The sequence below is a fragment of the Dasypus novemcinctus genome, chromosome 10 (genome assembly GCF_030445035.2).
Source record: "Dasypus novemcinctus isolate mDasNov1 chromosome 10, mDasNov1.1.hap2, whole genome shotgun sequence".
NCBI lineage: Eukaryota > Metazoa > Chordata > Mammalia > Cingulata > Dasypodidae > Dasypus > Dasypus novemcinctus.
The window spans coordinates 79135278-79160374 of NC_080682.1; the positions used below are offsets into that span (position 1 = coordinate 79135278).

At 35.6% G+C, this 25097-nt stretch overlaps 1 protein-coding gene across 1 annotated transcript in view; it reads right to left on the bottom strand.

The window, feature by feature from the left end:
* The window catches only part of PDE3B (phosphodiesterase 3B), a 260862-nt gene that overhangs the window by 38537 nt on the left and 197228 nt on the right, over positions 1-25097 (bottom strand). Inside the window, exons 3-5 of the mRNA XM_004472520.4 lie at positions 15379-15627; positions 12451-12593; positions 5979-6085 (exon numbers count right to left, since the gene is read on the bottom strand). Of these exons, the coding sequence (XP_004472577.2) occupies positions 5979-6085; positions 12451-12593; positions 15379-15627 (499 nt within the window). The remainder of the gene's footprint in view (positions 1-5978; positions 6086-12450; positions 12594-15378; positions 15628-25097) is intronic.

The window sequence follows — 25097 nt, forward strand, 5'->3', positions numbered from 1 at the left end:
ACTTATATTTTCAACATTTTTATTATAAACTATAATACACATAAAGAAATGCTATAATAAATGCCCATCACCTAAGACAAAAAGCATTGCCAGAGATCAGAAAAACCCTTTCTCAAACTTCCTTCCCTCCCATTAAAGGAAATCATTATTTTGACTTTAATGGTATTTTCTTGCCTTTCTTTATATGTATATACAACTATGATACATCCCTTAAGAAATTAGATTTGCCTTTTTGGAACTTTATAAATTGAATCAGACAAGTTTCTATGCTTAATTACTTTACTTAAAAATTTTAAAACATACTTCCATGCTGTTGCATGTGACCATAGTTCACTCATTTTCCTTGCTGTATAAAATGCTATGTTAGGAATATAGCACAGTTTTATTTCTCCAGTCAAGTGTTGATAGACATATGGGATGTTTAGGGGCAATTACAAACAATATGGCAATGAACATACTTATACCAGTATTCTGCCATACATCTACACGCACCTCACCAGTGTATATTCTTAGGAATGGAATTACTCAACTTAACTTGATAGAATTAAATTATTTTCCAAAGTCATTATACATATTCCCAGTATGATAGTTTCTGCTGCTCCAAATTCTCACCAACATTTGGTGTTGTCACTCTTTATCTTTCACCACTCTGAAAGTAACCAGAAGGACATTGTACTTTCACTTTTTCATTTCCTGATTACTCAGGAGGCCGATCACGTCCCTTACCCTTACAGGCCAATCTCTTCATAAGTGCTCATTTTCTATTGGGCTGTTGTGGTAGACTCCAAAACGGACTCCATTGATCCCTTCTGGTGTTCAAGCCTTTGTATAATCTCCTCCCCTTGAGTGTGGGAAGACCAGGACTTGCTTCTTACCAGTAGAATACAACAAAGGTTAGGAACTCACTCCTGTAATTACATGAAGTTACGGCTTCCTAGCAGACTCACAGCAGAACAGGGGTTCTTAGCCTTTTAAAAAATGGCTCCAGGCAATGGAAATACACAAGATGGACACTCTATGCTCAGACTTCAGGAATACACAGCTTGGAGGAGACTTACAGGAAATAGGACAAGCAAAGGAGGCCTAAGCTTTGACCAGTCAGTTTCAGACAAGTTCCCTTCTGCCTTGATGTTCTAATAAGACACTAGAACAGAACTTTTCTGACAACTGCCATTTCCTTTTTTTTTTTTTTTTTGATTTCCAGTGCCCCTCAAAGGCTTTGTAAAACCTGCTTTTACTTGGTGTTGCCCAATTCATGAATTGTTATGCTGTTAATAAAGCTCTCTTCTATTTACAGTAGCATTTCTTTTGACATTGAGCTATCATTCAAATACTAAAAAAATTTAACTTCTTAAAATTGTAAAATTCAGTGCTGTTTTTTTTCCCCCAGTATATTCATGAAGTTGTGCGACTAACACCACAATTTAATTCCAGGGCATTTTAGATAATATATTGTAACAACCCTGATATCAGATCCATCTCCACCCCCAAGGTTTGTTGGTGTGACGGGCTGTGTTTGATTTCTTCTTTGAAATTATTTGTTTAGCAACTTTACTGGACTAATTATATTGATTCCTTTTGCCCTGTAGAATGTGGCCACTGAGTTCTCAGCTAGCTTTTTAAAATATATAAGTTCTTGTTTTGATTTTTAAGTTTGGCTTCCTAGGAGCCACCACTGGATCAGTATTATTTAGTGGTCAGTCAATAATGTTTCATAAGGTTTGAGTCTTTTCCCAAGGGGATCAGTGTGAAAAGACACAGCTTCAAACTTCAGATAGTTTACAAGACAGCCTTAGATTTCACTTCCAGCTTGGACAGGGCTTCAAGGTCAGCTACAGGTGAACCACCTGGGCCTTCTCCTTTCCCACATCTTTTTTACATCTTTCCTAGGCGTGGGCACAGTGGCACACATCTGTGCAGCCTTTTAGATCCCCAGGAATCTATCAGAGCTTTTAGAAGTTCCCTATGGTCATTTAGTCTCAAGGATTTCCTTTCAAATTCCCTGCTAGACTTTCAAATTCCCTGCTAGACTCACACCCTCAGGCAGTTTCAATGTTCCCATCAGATTGTTATCTTTAAAAGTAGCCCTAGGGTAGGGATTTTTTTTTTCCCCAATGAATTTAGCATTAAGTCCAATAAATCGCCTGGAAATACAGATTTTCCATGGTCTAAGTTTAGACAAAATATTTACTGTCCTCTTTGGATGGTGCTTTTATTGGAGCTCCAAATGAGGACAGATCTCTCCTATGACTGCAAAGTCATTGGCTTTTGGCTATCTTTCTGTGCTGGGGAGGGAAGGTAGATGGGAAAACCCTTCAAATTAAAATGTTACAAAAACCACTGTTTACACAAGGTTCAGTAGTTCCCCTTGGATAGGCAATATCTAATTCATTCTCTGGCTTTTATTAATTTCCATGGTTCTGAAATGATTGATTTTAATTGTTTTGTCCCTATTTTTGTTGTTTAAGCAAGAGAATGAGCTCACCAAGGTCCTCCTCCCTTCACCATCCCAGACGCCAGTCTCTCTATATACACGATTTTAACCCTGTGAAAATTATTGAGACTTACTTTATAGCCCCTCAAATGGTATATTGTGGAAAATGTTTTATGTGTCCTTGGAAAAAATATGTGTAATGGAATGGTTGGGTATATTGTTTTATAATTAATTAGGTCTAGTCATTTAATCATGCTCAAGTGTTCAACATATCTATAATGATATTTGGCTGCTTATTCTATTAGCTAATGAGTGTGGTGAATTAAAATCACCAAATATATATATGAATTTTGTTTGAGATCAGATCTGTTAGCTTATATTTAAAATTTATCTCTTGTAAATAGCATATAGTTGGGTCTGTGTTTTAAATTCAATCTGACAACCTTTTAATTGGAATGTATGATCCAATTTTTTGAAAACTGGACATTTTAGGTAATATAACATGTCAATCAGATCATTCCCAGTCTCTAAGGTATATATTTAATGTAATATAGTGTGTTTAATCCACTAGGTTGATTTTTCTTTTTTATTTGCTACTTCTGTTTTTGTTTCTCTTTTCCTTGATTCTTCTGGATTAACCATATGTATTTTTTTTTTATTTTTCCACTACAACTCCTGTATTAGCTCTTTAGTTATACCTTTTTCCATAATTCTTTTCATTGTCACCCTGCATCATTTTACAACATATATCTTTGAAGTATTAGTCTCCCTTAAATTAGAACTTTTTGCTACTTCTCAGGCATGGCTCTACCTTACAACAAGTTAACTCCATTTATCCTTTCCCATTCTTTATGCTATGGCATATGTTTAACCTACCTATACCATAAACACTACAAGGAATTTATTATTATTGCTTTAAATCATCAATTTTTCTCACCCACATGTTCATGCTTATCAGTGCTTTTCATTCCTTCCTGCAGTTCAATGATTCCATATAGATCATTTTCCTTCTATACCTAAGAAGCTTCCTTTGGTCAATATTTATAGTGTAGATATGCTAGCAATTAGTTTTATTATCTTATATTTATATGAAAAAGCTTCCTTTTAAAGGATATTTTCATTGGATAATAAATTCTAGCTTGTTTTTTCAAATATTATTCCATTGTCTTTGGCAGCCATAAGTGCTATTGAAAAGTCAGTCAAAGTATTATCCAAGAAAATAACCTGTTTTTTCTTTTGGTTTCTTTTGAGATATTCTCTGTATCTTTAGTATGCAAAGGTTTGACTATGTCATGCCTAGCTCTGATTTTCTCTTTATTTACCCTACTTGAGGTTCACCAAGTTTCGTGAATCAGTTGGTTGCTCCTAGGGAAGTCATAGACACATGCATAGTAGCCATCTCCCAATCCTTGCCTATTCCCCACCTCCTTTTCTATTATGAACAGATATTTCAGTCTGTTTCCATTCCACAGCCTCCAGGAGAGATGTTAGGTCTAATGAAAAGGCCCAGCTGTAGCTTGAACCCAGAAACCTAGAACAAGCAACTCTAGACACTTATCAGGGAAAGAACTCCCAGTGGCAGGGCCCCCTCCCCCTGGATCATACCCCACCCTTGACAGCACAGATTTGTCACTCCTTTTCAGAGAGAAGTAGGGCATAAGGAGCTGCCATTCACTGACCTGAACTGTTGGCCTCCCTGGGAGACCAGCCACAATGAGATCTCTTCCCCTGCCCTTGTGGACTCTTTGTGCAGTAATAAAGCAATCATTTGCTTAAAGTTTCTGTTGTGCCTGAGTCTGTGTCCTCATGATACCCCATATGGCAACTTATTCCACAGTTGCTTTCTTTAATTAGTTTTGGAAAAATTTTCACTTTGTCTTTAAGTTTTGTTTCTGCCTGCATTGTCTCTTTCCTTTCCTTTTAGGACTTCATCTACATGGACTTTAGAATTTTTCACTATGTCTTACATGTCTCTCACATTGCTCTTTATTTATGTATTTTCCCCTCTCTGTTCTTTAGTTTAGACAGTTTCTATTTCTATCTTCAAATTCACTTATCCTGTTTTCTAACCTGTCCTATCTGCTCTTAAACTCATCCAGTCTGCTCTTAAGCCTTTCTATTAAGCTCTCAATTTCATCAATTGAATTTCTCAATCCTAGACTGTCCATTGCTTCTTTTTTGTGTTCCAGTTCTTTGTTCAAATGATCCATTTTTCCATCTTTCCTTCTAATTCCTTCAAAATAGCATAGTTATGTACAAGGTGTTGGTGGTAGGCTGATGTATGGGACCCCCGTACAATGTTATGCATAAGTGCTTTGTAAGTTCACAACTTCTACCATACACTTACTGTTTATGTATGTTTACATATAAATGATATAAAAAAATAATAATAGGGTGGATGGGGGGAAAAATATACCAAATGTAAGATGAAAAAAAAATAGCATTGTTATTTTAAAGACCTTATTAACTTCAGCATGGAGATCAAATGTAGATCTTCTACTACTTGTTCTCTTGCTTATCAATCACATTTTTCTACTTCAGATGTTTTATAGTTATTATTGTGTATCAGACATTGCATATAAATTAATTTTGTGATTGTATATCCCACTGTCCTCATATCGGACATATTACTATTATCTTTTAATCCTCCCTTCTTGTTGTTTTGTGCTTACTCTCTGCTCTCTGTGTCCATTCGCTGTGTGTTCTTCTGTGTCTGCTTGTCTCTTCTTCTTGTCCTTCTCTTCTGGAGGCACTGGGAACTGATCGTGGGACCTCCAGTGTGGGAGAGAGGCACTCAATTGCTTGAGCCACCTCAGTTCCCAGGTCTGCTGCATCTCTCACTGTCTCTCCACTGCATCTTCCTTCGTTGTGTCATCTTGCTGTGGCAGTTCTCCTTGGCGGCAGCCACCAGCTCTCTGCAGCATGGGCCAGCTTGCCTTCACCAGGAGGCCCCAGGAATCGAACCCAGGGTCTCTCCTATGGTAGACTGGAGCCCAACCACTTGAGCCACTTCTGCTTCCCCAAACATATATTTTATAAGCAGAATATCAATGTTGCTCTGCTAAAGCTTCATTGTATCTATAAAATGTCTTTCATCTAAGAAATTTTGAAGCATTTTATATTCTTTTGGTTTAAAGAAAATTCCACAATTAGAATGACTAGGATATAGACAGGATCTTTCCCATTCTCATACTAACATTTTTTTCCTCCACAAGTAGCATTCTACAGAAGTAACATCTTTTCCCAAGGATTTTCCCTTGTTCTGGATATATGAATCTGGATCTGCAACTATTCAGGTTAGTTCTCTTAACTATATTCTATTAATATATTTTCTCTCTGGGTCCCTATTGCCTCACAAAGTTCGTGGTACGTAGTAAGTGCTCCAAAAGAACTTATTGAATAAACAAGCCAACCTAACTAGTCATGTTGATTTATAACACCTGAAATGGTATTCAAAATTAGATATAAATGTGTAATGAAACAAAACTGTGCTAGCATATACTTTGAGGCTTCCCATATTAAACCATAAAGAATGATTTCTTACCAGCTTTTCTCAGACCTATATGGTGAGTCAGCGAGAGAGAAGATGACCTTTGCTTTGGGATTGTCTGTAGATTTGAACTAAAAGGCCCATTTAGACAGCATCCTTGACTAAAAAAGAAATATAACAGGTTAAGAATTTTAAAATGATGAGACATTTCCCTCTTTTTTTCTTCATGGTCTTCAATTCATTTAGAAATATCTGCTTATACATTCAGGGTTTGGCATTCTTACCTACCATCTATAGCCTAAAGCAGGAATCAGCAACCTTTTTCTGCAAAAGACCAAAGAGTAAATACTTTTTTGGCTTTGCAGACCATAAAATCTCTGTTGCAACTACTCAACTCTACCAATATAGACACAGACAATAGTAAATGAATGAGGATTTTTCAATAAAATTTTGTTTATACAACAGGCTGCGGACCAGATTAGGGTCACCAGTTATAATTTGCCAACACCAAATCTAAAGCAGATTATTAGGACCACCTGTAGGACATCTTAAAGCAGAAATTGTTTCTCCCACCCCCAGGGTTTCTGATTCAGGTCTGGGGTGGGTACAAATAATTTGCATTTCTAACAAGTTCTCAGGTAATGCTTCTGGGACATCATTGATAACCACTGCCCTAAAGTATAGTTTTCATTATTTCCTGTTCCCTCTCCTCACAGATATTGATTATCCTTTAAGCCAGTCATTTCCTATAACCGATATATTTAACTATAGGTTTTAGGCTCTTATGCAGAAATTATATAATGGTAGGCAGTCATAGTGCACCAATGTAATACATAAAATACAGTTTAATATATATATTACCGAGTTAGTATATATGAAAACTTTTGGACAAATGCCATGCATATAGCAAGAACATCATAAAAGACAGATATTCCTTAGATATTCATGGCATGTTTTCTTCTGTTTATCAACTCCTGATGTGGGTAATTTGTCATAGGCTCAAGAGCAAAGCAAGATTCTCTGTCTAGTTTCACTTCACTTTTATTATTCTGGACTAGGTTCTCAATGAGCTGCTCTCCAACTCCTTCCATCTTTCCTGCACTCCACACCCCATTTACAAGGGAAGCTCATTTATTCTGTGACTTTTTAGTTCATGTTTCTCTCATAGGACTTACCTATACTGTATTATAATTTTACTGCTTACAGAATCCCCCCCACACACACATATTTGTGATTTCCTTTAGAAGTTATGTCTTACTTATCTCTACATTCACAATGGATATACCACAGTGCCTACAGAGGGTTCGACAGATGTTTTGGAATAAATGAATTATCGTATCTTTAGTTCCCTATTCTTAAGTAACCAGAGGACATATGGTTTCTCCTCCCTAATTTCCTGTAAAAGGACTCTTTTTCTTTTGTATCTAACCCTCTGATTCTAAAGCCCCTTTGGATCCTTTTCTAGAAATCTTATAGTTTGCTCTGTAACTCCCTGGGAGATAAAGCTTCTGTGTTACAAACAGAAGGCATATAAAAGCAGTTCGCAACCACTTCAGTATAACTCCTTAATTGATACTAACAAAAACAACAACAACAACAACCTGTACGATTTTGAGTATTTAGTAGGTATCATCCATTGTTCTATGTATTTTATGTGCTTCACCTCTTCTAATCATCTGAACTATCCTATTCCTTAGCTATTTTTATTTCTAACTTACAGAGAAGGAAACTGAGGATTAAAGAGGCTAAGGAATGACTCCAAATTTCACACAGCTAATAAGTGGAATAGCTAGAATTCAACTTTCTATTTCTCTAAATCTAAAACTTATGGACTTTGAATATCACAATTCTGATTCTTTTTATCTGTTTGCTCATCTGGAAAATTAGAGTAAAAAAAGGATTTCCAAGGTGACTTCTAGCCTTTAAATTCTATCCTAATTTTTTTCTCAAAACAGTAGTAATAGTAATTTTTATAAGGTTATAAAAGAAAGCAATATACAAATAATATTGCACAAAAAACTCATCCACCTATCAATGTTCTATCATTGTTTATATATGAGTATTCATTGTTTATATGTGGAATGGAAGTAACAATACCATCCAGGGCAATATTCAAACAGAAATATCTGTGTTTTCTACCAAGGTCCACTCTTTGGCTAACATTCAAAAGAAAAACAAGGATTTCTCCTTTTCAGAATAGACCCACAGCATGGTTCTATGCTCTACTAATAATTGAATTATATATTCATTTAGCCATTTAGAATTCAGAGGTTAAGGTCAAATTATAAATTCTCAGCTTTGTTCCAGAATTCACTCATTAATTACTGGCCCAAAGCCAGATAAATAAACACCTCAATGAGATTACATAAAGCAATGCCAAAAAAGGCAGAGGGCAAGACAGGAAACAGGCTAGTAGTCCCAATAAATATTAATAGTTGGTCGGAAGGTGGTTAAAGTCAGACTTGGAAAGTGAGTCATCAAGCCAAAAGCACAAACATTACAATGGATGTCACAAAGTTAAGGCACATGTTGAGAGTTGACTTCTAGACAGCATACATTATCTTAACAAGATTTGTATAGCTTTCATTTTTTGCTTTAATCAGGTGTATAAACCTGTTGGCTGTGTGATGTCTAGATTTACAAAGCCATTCTCTTTAGAAGCTGAGAGAGATGACACTATTAGCCCTCCTGAATCTCTGGGTATCAAATAGTGTCTGGGCTTGCTAATGTAACCTTGGTATAAACCTCTGATAGATGTGATACATGTGAAGAAATGGAATTGAGAAACTGGTTCCCAAGTACATTATGTAGGGGACATACCCTTGTCAGGCATAAAGTTATTAGATTTGATTACAGAGCACTTATGGAGATGAATCACAAATAGGTTAGACAGTCTCTCTAGTGTAGGAGGTTCCTACAGTTGCTAGCCCATTGGGTTATTGGACACAGTTTGCCTACTTTTTTTTTTTCCCTCAGGGAAAGACTGTTCAAAGAGTAACTGTGAGCCCTGAATTTTGTTCTGTTTGTTCTCAGGAAGGGCCTGGGTCCCAGCAGCCAGTCCAAGGATAGCAATTCAGTCATACTTATCCATAGGTACTAGCAATTTGGCCACTTTTATCCATACATACTATCACTGGAACTCAGAGAGTGGTAATTTAATCCTATCTAATCCTGAAAAGCATTATTCAGGGTGTCCTGGAAATTCCTGAGCAAAGAAACTTCATCTCAGGTCTGAACTTTTAGCAGAAGCCAGGATCAACTGTCACAATCCAATATGGATATGATACACCTGTAGGATACTTGGTAAGCAGCCATTTATCCTCAACATCCATTTTAATGCAATCGAAACTCTTCACAGTAATCAAGCAATATTCAGACAGTCATAATGGCTAACACAAGGTAGAAAGTGAAAAATGCCCTAAAAGAGGAAAAGGAAAGTTGTTAGGGGAATATGGAGATGAAACAGATTACTTTTCCTTGGAAAACAAGGGAGGACAATTATCAGGGTGGTATTCTTAAGAGGTGATATCTGAGCTCAATCTTTAAGGATAGGTTAAAAGATGGACATACATAAATGAAGGTGAAAAGATCTATTCTAGGTAGAGGAAACAATTAAAGAGAGGCATAAAAGTGAAAAAATACAAGGAATATCAGACAGTTACACTTATCTGGAGTTTACGATAACTAGAGGAAGATGATGTTGGAAAGCTAACGGAATGGTCTTCTTAATAAAATCTCAAATCTTCCAAGAGATTAAACAGTAATAAACTCTTAAGGGTAGGAACAGGGTCGCTGTTCAAGTAGGACTAACTATTCTTTTGTATGGTCTTCTTCCTTCGATTTCTCCTATCAAAGCTATATATAACCACCAAAGCTATAAAAACTTCCATTTTTTTCTCTAGTCAAAGCATGAGTTAAAAATAAAATTAAATCCTTTATAACTCTTTACACAAATAAGGTAAGCTGGGAAATATAACTCAATTTAATTTTCACATGGAGTCAAACTAAAAACAAAATTACCAAAACATTCAAGGAAAAGTCTAAAACATGTTACATACCTGTTGTTTTCACCTAGAAGTTTTTCAAATCATTGTTTGATTCTCATTCCTTGAAAGACATTCTCTTTTAGTGTGTTTTACTTTTTACAGGTAAGGGTGCAGCTTTGTCATAAGGAAATAACAGGGTTTTGAATCCTTGGTTATGAATTTGGACACCTCTACTCTAGTTCAATAACCCAGGTAAGCAGGAATGAAAACATTAAATAGCATAGGCAACATGATAAAGGAGAAGAGGTAATAGAGAGGAAAAGATTCTGTAGAGAGAGACTTGACAAATGAGATCTTTAGAATAAGGTAGCAGGATGCAAAGGAAATGCCAAGTTTTCCAGGTAAATCGATTTTGTAAGCAATTACTAAACTAGAGGATAATAGCAGTATGCCAGGAAATAAGGGCAGAACAACAGTAACAGATGAAAGCCAACTGGAGAGATGAGAAATTTGGTCAAGCACAGATTCAGGAATGAGAGGTTCAATGTTAGAATCATGTTGAAATCATAATCAAAGAAGAAGTTGTGATCAGAATCCTAAACTGAGTTCAAATCAAGACTTAAAAATCTAGGATATATAATCTCACTTCTAGAGTACTCTGATAAAGTCATGATGAACGCCTCATGATTCCAGAGTCACAAGTCTTATAGTTTTATGCTATTAAAACCTAAAGGTTCGGGGAGTGGATGTAGCTCAAGTGCTTGAGTGCCTGCTTCCCATTTTCGAGGCCCTGAGTTCAATCTCTGGTACCTCCTAAAAACAAACAAACAAAAACACTGAAGGTTCTCTGCCTTGAAGGGTCTGACACTACCTGAATAAAACAAAATCTCATCTGCTTTAAAGATCTAGTGTTGTGCTGTCCAATATGGTAGCCTCTAGTCACATATGGCTATTTACATTTTAATTTAAACAAAATTAAATTAAATTTAAAATGCAGCTCCTTGGATGTACATAGTAGGCACATTTCAAGTGATCAATATTCAACATGTAACTCATTACTAACACATTGAACAGTGAAGATAAAAAATATTTCTATGACCACAGAAACTTCTTTTCGACAGCACAAATCTAGAGACTTGAACTTGAAATGGAATAGTAGTTGTACTTTGCTTCATATATTCCCTTCTTACCCTATGTTCAAAGTACATTTAGAAATTTATTACTGAGAGACTTTGGCTTCTGCACACTGGAAAAATCACTTCAACCCTGGTCTCTTTAAAGCAGATGCATATAACATCCCCATCAATTATTCTCCCAATTTCCAAATCCTTTATGAGGCATATGGTTTTATTTTAATGACAGTTGAGTGAATATATCTGTAAAGGATGATTAGAATTTGACTACAACATATGCATACTTCTCAGAGTTTCAATTTTAATATCAATCATCTGAGGCAGCAGATTAAAATGACCTTAACTGCAAATTCAATGTATTTACATTAGTGTGATAGAAAGTTAAAAAATAGAATCATTTTCATAATTTTTTAACCCACCAATAGTCTCAAGATGAAGTTTAAGAAACACCTGTCATATTTGCAGTTCCTGACATCACTCACCTCCCCACATCCTGCTTCCATTTTAAAAAAAGACTATCATGTTTAGGCTCTGGGCGAACTTTTTTCTTTATACTTCATACTTCACTTCTATTTTACGTATCATTTCATTTTCTTTTTCTTTTATAAAAGAAACATTCATCTACTTGAATATATTATAGAAAATTCAAATTAATAAACCACAAGAGAATCTGGAAAATTTTAATTATCTAGTTATATTTCACATATAAACGTCAACATAAATTTTGGCATGTAGAGCTATGATCCAATCCTGCCATCTACTGTTTCAAACATGAAACTATAAAGCTCTAGCCTTCAAAACGTGAAGAATTGAATCCTTCATTAATAGGGTATATTCAGAAGATTTCAGCTCTTACGTTTCCTAGCCTCATTTAGTTACAGTTACTAATGCCCTTCATCTGTAGGATTAACACTCTTGAATTTCAAGTAAATGCTCAACAGAAAACAGAACATATTAGCAGGCTTAGCCCTCTAGCAGGAATAGGGTTTGAAGAGTCTTGCTGGCTTATACCTACCCTCTAAGATAGGCCTTGGGAACACGTCAGTAACTCTACTGAATTATCTGTGGATAGTATGCATTGTATTGGTGACTGCCCCTTTAAAGGCCACCTTTACTTATTTATAAACTTTCCCAGCACCCTGGGCTAAATTGATCCTAGTTTCCTTAAACTTTCTGAACTGACCTGTGTTCTTAAGGCAAGCTTTGTATCCAACCTACCTATGATTGAGAGAAGGCATATTAGCTTCTTTTTAAGAATCAGTTTCTCTAGTATGCCATCTTATTACTACCAGTGCTGGCCTATACCTAAAATAATTGGAATTTTTTTAGAACTATATCAAATTTTATTCACAGAAACAAAGTGAATGTATTAGAATCAGTTTCTTTAAAAAGTTCTAGAGATTTTACCTTGAAACGCCAAATCCTTGCTGAGGCCATATGCTATTATTGTGTTCCCACCTTGAAGAAGTCTGTTCGATAGGCGGCAGACCTGAAGTTCCTGAACTTCTCCTCAGCTGTGGTGCTGGTGAACTATTCCTACTATTTAGTACCTGTTGAGTAATTTAACAATGGTTAAAACTGGCACCTCTTAATATATTGTATATATAACAGTGAAGACACACATTCAAATATCAATGCAAACTATATTTTTAACAAACCCAGGAGAAAAAGAACATTTTATTCTGAAAATCTATTAATTTTCCTCCCAATTTCACATTCTATATTATTCCCCTATTTATCTTTTCCCTACTAAGAAACTATTTTTGAATGCTCCTCAAGTTAACTAGATTTTCTCTTTTGTACATTTTACCCCTTGTTTCATGAAACAAGTAGCAATTTAAAAAGTGGATGTGAAAGTGCTACCCTGAGAGACAACTTCCAAGTAAAAAACTGTGAACAGGGAAGATCAGCCTTATATCCTAAACATTTTATATTTTCTATACAATGCTATCTAATGTACATAGAGGTTAATCTGAGAAACTGTAGGATTATGAGTTAACTTCTGAATTAATGATTAAATTAAATTTAGAACACCTTTAGTGTTACTAATATTTACTCTAAAAATATATTCCCAATTACCAAATGTACACTAACCAAAATATTCTATATTTGGCCATTGTGAATAAGAATTTATTTTATTGAGATTTACTTTAAAGTTTCTACTTGTGATTTTTTCCTAGCAGCAGTCACTGAAACTGCTATTTCAAAGAGATAAATACCTGTCACATATTTAAATTTTCCCCAGAATATTGATTTTGTAAAGGCTCAAGGCTAGTTAGACTTCCAATGAAAAAGTTTTGTTTTGTTTTTTTTAAAAGATTTATTTATTTATTTAATTCCCCTCCCCTCCCCCGGTTGTCCGTTTTCTGTGTCTTTTTGCTGCGTCTTGTTTCTTTGTCTGCTTCTGTTGTCGTCAGCAGCACAGGGAAGTGTGGGCGGCGCCATTCCTGGGCAGGCTGCACTTTCTTTCGCGCTGGGCGGCTCTCCTTACGGGTGCACTCCTTGCGCGTGGGGCTCCCCTACGCGGGGGACACCCCTGTGTGGCAGGGCACTCCTTGCGCGCATCAGCACTGTGCATGGGCCAGCTCCACACAGGTCAAGGAGGCCCGGGGTTTGAACCGCGGACCTCCCATGTGGTAGACGGACGCCCTAACCACTGGGCCAAAGTCCATTTCCCTGAAAAAGTTTTTTATATAACATAATCCTTGCTGGCTATAATTTAGGTCTCTATAATCTTTCTTAGTTCTTAACGTATATGTAAGACATTTACATTAAATTATCTGTTCCAATTCCCTTTTCCTTACTAATTGTTATTTCAGAAATGCTGTTGCTATTTTCTGAAGTAACATCAGGCTTTTCACATTCTTTTCGAAAAGCAGAGACAAATTAGATATGATATTCTAATAAGGAATTTAAAGAATACAAAGAAAAGGAATAAAAGTTACTTGGTGATTCTTATATGAATTACTCCTACCAGTAGATACTAGTACCAAAAATAGGCCTGATTAACCTAGAATGCTCAGGAAACGAGGTATTTAGACATCCTATTAATTAATTTTATTGTTTAAAATATTTCTAAAATTTTACCAGTACACTTTTATATGGCAAATACAGTAAAAACATAAGACTGATATAATATGATTTTTACGATTAAGAATAACAATTCTAAATAGCAAATGTCAAAAGAAAATGTAAACAAAGAGCAGCATATTAAATACGACTCAAAAATAGATTAAAGAGTTATTTCATGGATGAATTTATTGCTATCTCTTTTGGAAACTTGTGATTAAACTCTTTTTCATAAGGTGACATACTGAAAAAATGCCATATAATTAAATACTATTGCTACTTGGGTTTTGACCACCATAGGTGCTGTATAAACTTTTGAAAAATAAAATTATCATATAAATTCCTATGATCTAGATTGTGATCATCAGACTTTTCAAACCCTTTTTGCCCTAATTGGGTCTGCCTAATTTTTTCAGCAGTTCTGAACACTAATGCTAAGAACAGACAAAAAGAAATTAACTGAATATCAAAATCTCTCTAAAATCTGTATTTAGTTATGCCTAAGCTCTATATAGAGTAGTATAATTAATTGATTTGAATTTCATTTTCTCTTGGTTAGTTTCCTTATCTGTAGAATAAAATAGTTGAGCTAGAATAATCTCTAAAATGTTTATAGTTTTAAAAGTTTATTATTTTAGCTATTAGTGAAGATATTGTTAAATAGTAAAAAATCAAGTATAAAAACACTCTGAAAAAGCATACTGTATACTTATTTAGAACACTACTTATTATTTTCTAAAGGAAATCCTATTTTGAAACATAAATATTTAAAGAAAAACTAATCCCATAGCTAATGACAGAAAAATCAATGCCTATAGCCATTAAAAATGTGAAAAATCATTTTTAAAAAATGCTATGTAAACCATGAATGAAAATTATTTTCTTTTGGTTCTTCAAGAACAATTCCTACATTCTAAAGAATAAAATATATTTGTCATGATTTAACTACCAGTTTGAACAAGCAACAATAATTAAACCTGCTTGTTCTCTATTTCTTAACAATAATGACAATGATAATAAAAAATAGTTGTTACCATTTCAGTTATAACTTCTAATTATAGCAATTATTTAGAATTAAAATGAATACCCATCTAGAATTATTTGAGTTTATTATAACTACCTCTAAATTCTCAAGAGCCTCAATACAGTATAGAAGAAGCTAGATAATCCAAAATTATTCCATTTACGTAAGATTTAAAGGAGCAGCTATAATTTGAAAATATCATTAAATGTGACAAATAGGGCTTGCGAATCACTGTATTTGACCTTGTGAAGTTTTCGATCTCCTTTTTCAGTTGGGTCCTCTATTTCAGAGCAGGGGTAAAATCCAGGAAATGGTGTGAGAGGATTAATCTTTGGCCGACAGGAACCTGAGAAAGCACCCATTAAGCTACTTATACTCCGTAGGGAAGAAATGACTTGTGGGGGAAGGGTTGGATCAACCAGAAGATCTGACACCATGTTGCGAGCTTCATTTAACATTGAAAGATCAACTCCATTTCCACCTCCAGAATTCTAGAAAAGAACAAAAGGTAAAATTATATATTTGCTACACAGAAAACTTAACATTTAAGAAAAGCCTACTGTGCTTTAAATCAAAGCCTAATATCTAAGTAGTTTAAACCTAATAAACATGAATATTCATTTACTTGGACATGATAAATATTATGGTATCATTCTAATTTTAAAAATTGATGCTTAAATATCTAGCAGATAGACGCTGAACTTCAATTTTTGTTCTATGTTTTAAATTAGCCTATCTCATTATGCTTAATAGTATTTATAATGGACTTACTGACTTGGTTTAAACTGCTATGGAACCAAATCTGAACTTACTTTAAAATTCTATAATTTGGATATTTCACTAATTTAATGAGGATTTCATTTATGCCAATATATATTTTTTTAAAGATTTATTTTTTATTTATTTCTCTCCCCTTCCCCACCCCAAGTTGTCTGCTGTCTCTGTTCATTCGCTGTGTGTTCTTCTGTGTGTGCTTGTATTCTTGTCAGTGGCACCAGGAATTTGTGTCACGTTTTGTTGCGTCATCTTGCTGCATTAGCTCTCCGTGTATGCGGCACCATTCCTGGGCAGGCTGCACTTTTTTCGTGCTGGGTGGCTCTCCTTACAGGGCGCACTCTGTGCACATGGGGCTCCTCTGCGCCGGGGCACCCCTGGGTGGCACAGCACTCTTTGCGCACATCAGTACTGTACATGGGCCTGCTCATCACACCAGTCAAGAGGCCCTGGGTTTGAATTGTGGACCACCCATGTGGTAGGTGGACGCCCTGTCTGTTGGGCCATATCAGCTTCCCTTTAAACATACATAGGATTTCTTTCATTTATCTTACTTACTTAAGAAACAGTCTAGCATAGTGACAAGGCTTTGTGCCAAAGAAATTTGGCACATAAGTCTGATATTTATATCTGACTTTAGCCCTAACTATGTGACTTTGAACCAGTTATTTAACATATGAACTTCTTCCGTTTTTTTTTCATTGTAAAACAAGGGTAACAGTTACTCATTAAGGGCTGACAAAATATTAATAAATCTGATAGTATATTTAGAGCACATAAAACAATATGCGGTACATGTATGTATTTAAAGTGAAATAAAGAATACTCTTCTTTTAATATTATGAAAAGTGATGAGCTAAAGATACAGATAAAATGGTACCAGAGTTGAAAGGAGGTAGAAATCACTGTTTTGAGATGAGTGGTTAACAAAAACACCATGGAAGGGATAGTATTTGGCTGGGTCCTAAATATTGGTAGGAAATATATGTTATTTTAATTTATAAAAAATGTTATTGACGAACATATATTTTTATTTTTTAAAAACACATATGCATGATGTACAAGTCATCCATAGAATTTAAATTTAGCACACTGATAATCAGAACAGTGAATTAAATTTAAGTTACTTCTGTTGATTTTCTATACAGGTGTGTTTTGAATTAATAATTATTCAAATTATTTAATAAATTGGCAATGAAACTATCCATTTGTATACTCAACACATTTGGGAATTGCAAAATATTATGAAAGTTAGACCATGGTAGCAAAAGAACGTCTTTGCTATTTCTTGAGTTGTTTACTTTTTTGTTAAGTATTATTTGTGATAGTTTTATTTTAAAACATTTCTCTCTACTCAGGCATAGCCTGATTATTTATGGCCTTTATCCACTATAATTAACATTACAAAGAATGTCTCTGTAGACAAATAAGCATACTTCTGACAGATAGCTTCCCATAATCTGAATTGTTGAAACAAACCAAATGAATATGTTAAATTTGGTCATTAATCTAATACTACCCTTGACTATGCTCTTCAAATTTATATTCCTGCTAATTGTATATTATAGTATCTATTTTCCCATACCCTAATTACAATTGAATAATTGCAATTTAATTGATCTCTACCTAGATGATGTGCAGGAAATCACTGTGGCTTGTGGTGGTTTCAAATTGCATATACCCCAGAAAAACATGTTTTATTTATTTATTTTATTTTTTTAACCGTGCTTTTTTATTTTTTTAAAAAGATACTTAGATTACATAAAAAATATAGGAGATTCCGATATGCTCTGCTCCCAACCCCTCCCACACTCTCCCATATTAACAACATCTTTCATTGGTGTGGAACATTTGTTACCATTGATGAACACATTTTGCAGCATTGCCACTAAGCAGATTATAGTTTACACTCTCTCCTGCACAATTTTGTTAAGTTTGACAAGATATATAATGGCTTGTATGTGTCATTGCAATGTCATTCAGGACAATTCCCAAATCCTGAAAAAAGTCCCAATATTACACCTGTTTTCCTGTATTCCTCGCCTCAGAACCTCCAATGATCAACTCGCTCCACATCAATGATAAAAGTTCTTCCATTGCTAGAATCACAGCAAGTCTATACTAGAATAACAGTAAGTCTACTCTAGTCAATCATTCATTCTCCAATCCTGAGGATTCTGAGATGCTGATGCCAATTCCACCTCTAATTGAGAGAGGGCGTAGATCCCATGGGGCAAATGGATGGGACTATCTTGCATGCAGTTGCAGACTCTCTGTTCCTTGGGATGGTCATTGTCCATCATCACCTCCTTGTTAGATGTCCTCAGAGAGTCCAATGAACCGGAGAGTAGGTATTGCAACTCTGTTGAGATTCAGGGCCCAGTTGGCACATAGACAGGCCAAAGATTTAAGTCTCTTGGACATACACCTATCAACTCTAGTAACAACTATAGGTTCATATAGAAGGGGTAAAAGAGCCATGTTTAGGAAAACCACATCTTAGTCCAAGTCACTGGGGAGCATAAATTCCCATATAGGGCCCACTGGCAAGGCACTGAACTCCTGAGCTGTCCTCCCTACCTAAAGTGTCTGAATGTCTCCAATATCTGAGGCAATATTTACTTTGCAGTCAAGGAGATCCTACTGAGATGTGCATAAGCATAACCTCTGGAATGACCTCTCAACTCACTTTGAAGTATCTTAGCCATATAAACTCATTTGTCTTTACCCTTTCCCCCTTTTTGTCAAGGTCTTTTTAAGTCCCATTGCTAGTTGGTGCTTGGTAGTAATCCCTTGGTGCCAGGGAGGATCATCCCTGCGGGTCATATCTCATGCTGGGGGAAGGTAATGCATTTATATGCTGAGTACAGCTTAGAAAGAGACCACATTTGAGCAACAAGAAGGCTCTCAGGAGGTAACTCTTAGGCACCCTATAATACTAGACTAAGTTTCAATTTCAAGAGTAAAGTTTCATAAGTATACTCATCAATATTAAGGGCCCATCAATGGTCCATCCTCCTTCGCTAGGCACTGCCCCTGTACTCGGGGGATTCTTGTTCTCCCATTACAGAATGTGGCAGAGCTCCCAAGAATGGGAATTTAATATTCTTTTGGTTATTGTGTGAATCTCCACCCACCATGACAATGCCCCATGAACACTTGAACACATTTCTATGCCTTGCAGGTATGTCCCAGGTGAACCTCCTCCCATGCATCCCCCATCACCAATACCCCACAACAATGATCCTTTCCTGACACAGTTGTAACACTTCTGTGCTCCAAAACTTCTTCATAAATGAAGCCAACAAAATAATGAAATACAAGTAATAAGAAAATGAAATAATAATGATAGTTTTAAAAACAAAAAATAAAATACAAAATTTTTTGACTGGAATAAAAAATACAAAATTAAAAAGAACTTTGAGACTATGTCTTTCATCTCTGTAAATATGTTATCTTGTATATACAGTGACATTTTCTGCCATTTATTCCCCAAGTGTCTTCTTTTTTTCATTTGTCTTCAAGGATGCTTTAGGTTATGGAAAAGTCACATCCAGAATATAGGGGATTCCCATATACCCAACATCCTCCCCCTTCCCCCTTTCCCCTATTAGTAACATTTTATATGTGAATGGTACATTTGTTACAATTGATGTACCAACCATGGTCAATTATTTACATTATGGTTTACATTTTGGATTATCCACTTTTACAAATTTTGATGAAATTTAACATGGCCTGTATCCATCATTGCAAGGGCATGTAGAATACTTCCATTGCCCCCAAAATGCTCCATGTTCCATCTATTCTATTTCTCACTCCCCATCACCTCGGAAACCATGGCAACCACCAAGTTTCACTACTTGAAAAAGAAGAATCGTAGTTACTTGCAACAACATTCAGGGCTTGACATACTGGTCTGTCCTCCCCTAATAGGCACTGTCTATACTCATGAGAGACTCCTGTCTCCGCTATTTGAAAACAGAGTGGGACTCTGCAGGATGGGAGTACACCTTCCTGCTGACTTTGTGGGTCTCTACACACTGATACAGCACACTATGACAAAATGAACATTCACAAATTCCCTAGAAGCCTGCCTCAGGTGCACCCTGGACCGAATGCCCCCCACATCCAACATCCTAAACCAGTAACCCTCCCCTCCCATAGTGCCAAAAAGAACTTTCCCAAAGCTGTAGTTTCAACCATATACCCACAAGTCCCCAGTGTCCATCTGCTCCCCCCACCAACCTTCCCCCAGCTCCATGGACTTTCAAACCCACACTGCCCACCCTAACCCCCTCACAAAACAGCACTGCCCAACCCAATAGTATCACTGCAACACTGTCATGCCCCTCCACTGCACAACTACACACTTCCACCTTATAGATTTTGCCTATATGGGCATTTGCTCACAACCCTCTTCTCCCTTTCTATCCCTGTAAACCTATCTTCTACACTTTAGCTCTGTGAGTCTGCTCAGTTTCCTTAATTCATATCAGTGAGGTCATGTAATATTTGTCCTTCAGTGCTGGCTTGCTTCATTCAACATAAGGTCTTCAAGATTCATCCATGTTATCTGTGTGTAAATACTGTATTCCTTCTTATAGCTGAGTAACATTCCATTGTACATATATACAATTTGTTTATTGATTCATCTGTAGATAGGCATTTGGGTTTTTTCCAACTTTTGGCAACAGGGAATAATGCAGCTATGAACATTGGTGTGCATATATCTTTTCATGTCCTTGCTTTAAATTTTTCTGGGTATATACCCAGCAGTGGGATTGCTGGATCAAATAGCAGTTCTATAGTTAGCTTCCTGAGGAACTATCAAACTGTCCTACACAATGGTTGCACCATTCTGCATTCCCACCAACAGTGGATGAATATTCCCATTTCTCCACATCCTCTCTAACACTTGTAGTCCTCTGTTTCTTTAATAGCTACCAGTCTAATGGGTGTAAGATGGTATCTCATTGTAGATTTGATTTGCTTTTCCCTAAAAGCTAGTGATGTTGAGCATTTTTATATGCTTTTTAGCCATTTGTATTTCTTCTTTGGAGAAGTGTCTATTCAAATTACTTACCCTTTTTTAAATGGGTTGTCTTTTTCTTTTCAAGGCATATGATTTCTTTATACATATCAGATACATGGTTACCAAAATATTTTCTCCCATTGAGTAGGCTGTGTTTTCACTTTCTTGACAAACTCTTTCGAGGTGCAAATGATTTAATTTTCAGAAAGTCCCATTTATCTATTTTTTCTTTCATTGCTTGTACTTTGGGTGTAAAGTTCATGAAACCATTTCCTAATACAAGACCCTGTAGATGCTTCCATACATTATCTTCCAAGATCCTTATGATCTTGGCTCTTATATTTGTATCTTTGATCCATTTTGAGTTAATTTTTGTATAAAGTGTGAAATGGGTGTTCCTCTTTCATTCTTTTGGATATGTATATTCAGTTCTCCAAGCACCATTTGTTGAAGAGGACTTTATCTCCCAGTTGAATGGGCTTGGTGACCCTGTCAAATATCAGTTGACTGTATATGCGAGGATCTATATCAGAAGTCTCAATGAGGTTCCATTGGTCAGTATGTCTATTCTTGTGCCAGTGCCATTCAGTTTAACCACTGTAGCTTTGTAATAGGTTTGGAAGTCAGGTAGTGTGATTCCTCCAATTTCAATTTTCTTTTTCAATATTCCTTTGGCTAATCAGGATCTCCTGTCCTTCAAAATAAATTTTATACTTACCTTTTACAATTCAGTAAGAAATCCTGTGGTAATTTTTATTGGGATTGTATTAAACCAGTGAATCAGTTTGGGAAGAATAGACATTTTAATGATGTTTAGTCTTCCTATCCATGAACAGGGAATAGTCTACCATTTATTTTGCTCTTCTTTAATTTCCTTTAACAATGTTGTGTAGTTTTCGGTCTACCAGTCATTTACATCTTTAGTTAAATTTATTCCTAGGCATTTGATTCTTTTAGCTGCTATTGTAAATGGGATTTTTTTTCTTGATTTCCTCCCCAGATTGCTCATTATTGGTGTAAGGAAATGCTACTGATTTTTGAACATTAATCTTATAAACACATTCATAATCTCCAGAAGCTTCAATGTAGATATCTTAGGACTTTCAAGGTTTAGGATCATTATCATCGGCAAATAGTGAAATCTTTACTTCTTCCTTTCCAATTTGTATGTCTTTTATATCTTTTTCTTGCCTAACTGCTCAGGCAAGTACTTCTTGCTCAATGTTAAATAAGAGTAGTGTCAGTGGGCATCCTTGTCTTGTTCCAGATCATAGCTGGAAAGCTTTTAGGATTTCACCATTGAATATGATGTTAGCTATGGGTTTTTCGTATATATCCTTTATCACGTTGAGGAAGTTTCCTTCTATTCCCATCTATTGAAGTGTTTTTATCAGGAATCTGTGCTGTATTTCACCAAATGCTTTTTTTGCATCTATAAAGATGATCATGTGATTTTTTTCCTTTCAATCTGTTTATCTGGTGTATTACATTGATTGATTTTCTTATGTTGAACCATATTTGCATACCAGGGATGAAACCCACTTGGTCATGGTGTATAATTTATTTGATGTGATGTTAAATATGATTAGCAAGTATTTTATTGATGATTTTAGCATCTTGGTTCATTAGAGAGATTGGTCTATAGTTTTCCTTTCATGTGGTGTTTTTTTCAGTATTAGGGTAATGCCGGCATCATAGAATTAGTTAGGGAATGTTCCCTCCACTTCCATTTTTTGGAAGACTTGAAAGCAGGATTGGTGTTAATTCTTTTAGGAATGTTTGGTAGAATTCACCTGCAATGCCATGTGGCCCTGGGCTCTTCTTAATTGAGAGGTTTTTGATGACTACTTCTATCTTGTTAATTGTGATTGGTCAGTTGAGTTCATCAATTTTTTCTTTTGTCAGTGTAGGCTGCTTGTGTGTTTCTAGAAGTATGTCCATTTCCTCTAAATTATCCATCTTGTTGGCATACAATTTTTCAAAGTATCCTCTTATGATACTCTTTATTTCTGTGGGGTTGGTGGTGATACCCCCTTCCTCATTTCTTATTTTATGTATTTGCATCTTCTCTCTTTTTTTCTTTGCTAGTCTAGCTAAAGGTTTGTGAATTTTATTAATCTTCTCAAAGAACCAGCTTTACATTTTATTTTCTCTAGTGCTTTCTTATTTTCAATTTCATTTAGCTCTGCTCTAATCTTTGTTATTTCCTTCTTTCTACTTTCTTTGGGTTAGTTTGTTGTTCTTTTTCTAATTCCTCCAGGTGTGCAGTTATGTCCTTGATTTTAGTTCTTTCTTCTTTTTAAATGTAGGTATTTATGGCTATGAATTTCCCTCTCACCTCTGCTTTTGCTGCATCCCATAGGTTCTGATATGTTGTACTGTCATTTTCATTTGTTTCAAGTAGTTACTGATTTCTTTTGTAATTTCCTCCTTGACCCACTGATTGTGCACGAGTGTGTTTTTTAACTTCCATATCTTTGTGCCTAATGTGCTTCTCTGCCCCTTACTGATTTCCAGCTTCATTCCATTGTGGTCAAAGAAATTACTTTGTATAATTTCAATCATTCTGAATTCACTGAGAGTTGTTCCATGGCCTAGCATGTGGACTCTCCTGGAGAATGATCCATGTGCTCTTGAGAAGAACATATATTCCACTGTATTTGGGTGTAATGTTCTGTATGTAACTATTAGGTCAAGATCCTATGATGTATTATTCAAGATCTTTGTTTCTTTATTGATTCTCTGTCAAGATATTCTTTCTAATGGTGATAATGGTGTATTTAAGTCACCCATTATAATTGTAGAGGCAACTATTTCTCCACTTAAGTGTTTCCAGTGTTTGCCCCATGTATTTTGAGGCACCCTGACCAGGTGCATAAATGTTTATGATTGCTCTTTCTTCTTGATAGATTATACCTTTTATTAGTATATAGTGGTCTTCATTGTCTCTAACAATAGTTTTGCATTTAAAGTCTATTTTGTCTGATATTAGTATAACTAGTCAAACCCTTTATTGGTTATTGTTTACATGTAAAATTGTTTTCCCACAAATCACGTTCAGCCTCCTTATGTCTCTGGGTCTAAGGTAAGTTTCTTGTAGACAGCATATAGATGGGTCATATTTCCTTATCCATTCTGCCAATCTGTGTCTTGCCTTGAGAATTGAATCCATTAACATTCAATGTTATGACTTATTGTGACTCTTGCAATGGAAGAAATTATATCATTGGTGTAGAGACAGTGGCCACAGGAGTTGCTGAAGGCAGGGAAAGGGAAAAAGAGATGTGATATAGGGGCATTTTGGGGATTTGGAGTTGTCCTGAATGATATTGCAGGAATAGATGCAGGACATTATATATCCTGCCATAACGCACTGAATGCACTGGGAAAGAGTATAAACTACAATGTAAACCATAATCCATGCTGTGTAGCATTGTCCCAAAATGTATTCATCAAATGAATGTACAACACTAATGAAAGAAATTGTTGATGTGGGAAAAGTGAGGGGTATGGGGAGTGGGGCATATGGGGATCTCCTATATTTTTTAATCAACATTTTGTGTGATATATGTATCTTTTAAAAATAAATAAAAATATTTTAAGAAAAAAACATTCAATATTACTGTCAAGGAATTACTAACATTAGCCATATTTTCTTTAGGTTTATATATGCCATATGTTGTTTTTATTTCTCTTTTTATCTTTTTAGTTGTTCTAACTGTCTCCTCCATCTCTCTCTCTCCTGTTTCTTTCTTTTGATCTTCAGAACTCCCTTTAGTTTTCTTGAAGGGCAGGTTCCTTATTAACAAACTCTCTTAATTTCTGTTTATCTGTGAATATTTTAACTCTCCCTTATTTTTTAATGCCAGATTTGCTGGATAGAGAATTCTTGACTGGAAGTTTTTTTCTTTTAGCACCTTAACTATGTCATACCATTATCTTCTTGCCTCCATGGTTTCAGATGAGAAATCAGCACTTAATCTTATCAAGCATCCCTTGTATGTGATGGATCTCTTTTCTCTTGGTGCTTTCAGTATTCTCTCTTTGTCTTGAGCATTGGACAATTCGATAAATATATGGGGTAGGCCTGTTAGGATTTATACTGTTTGGGGTGCACTGCACTTCATGGACATGTACGTCCATGCCCCTCAA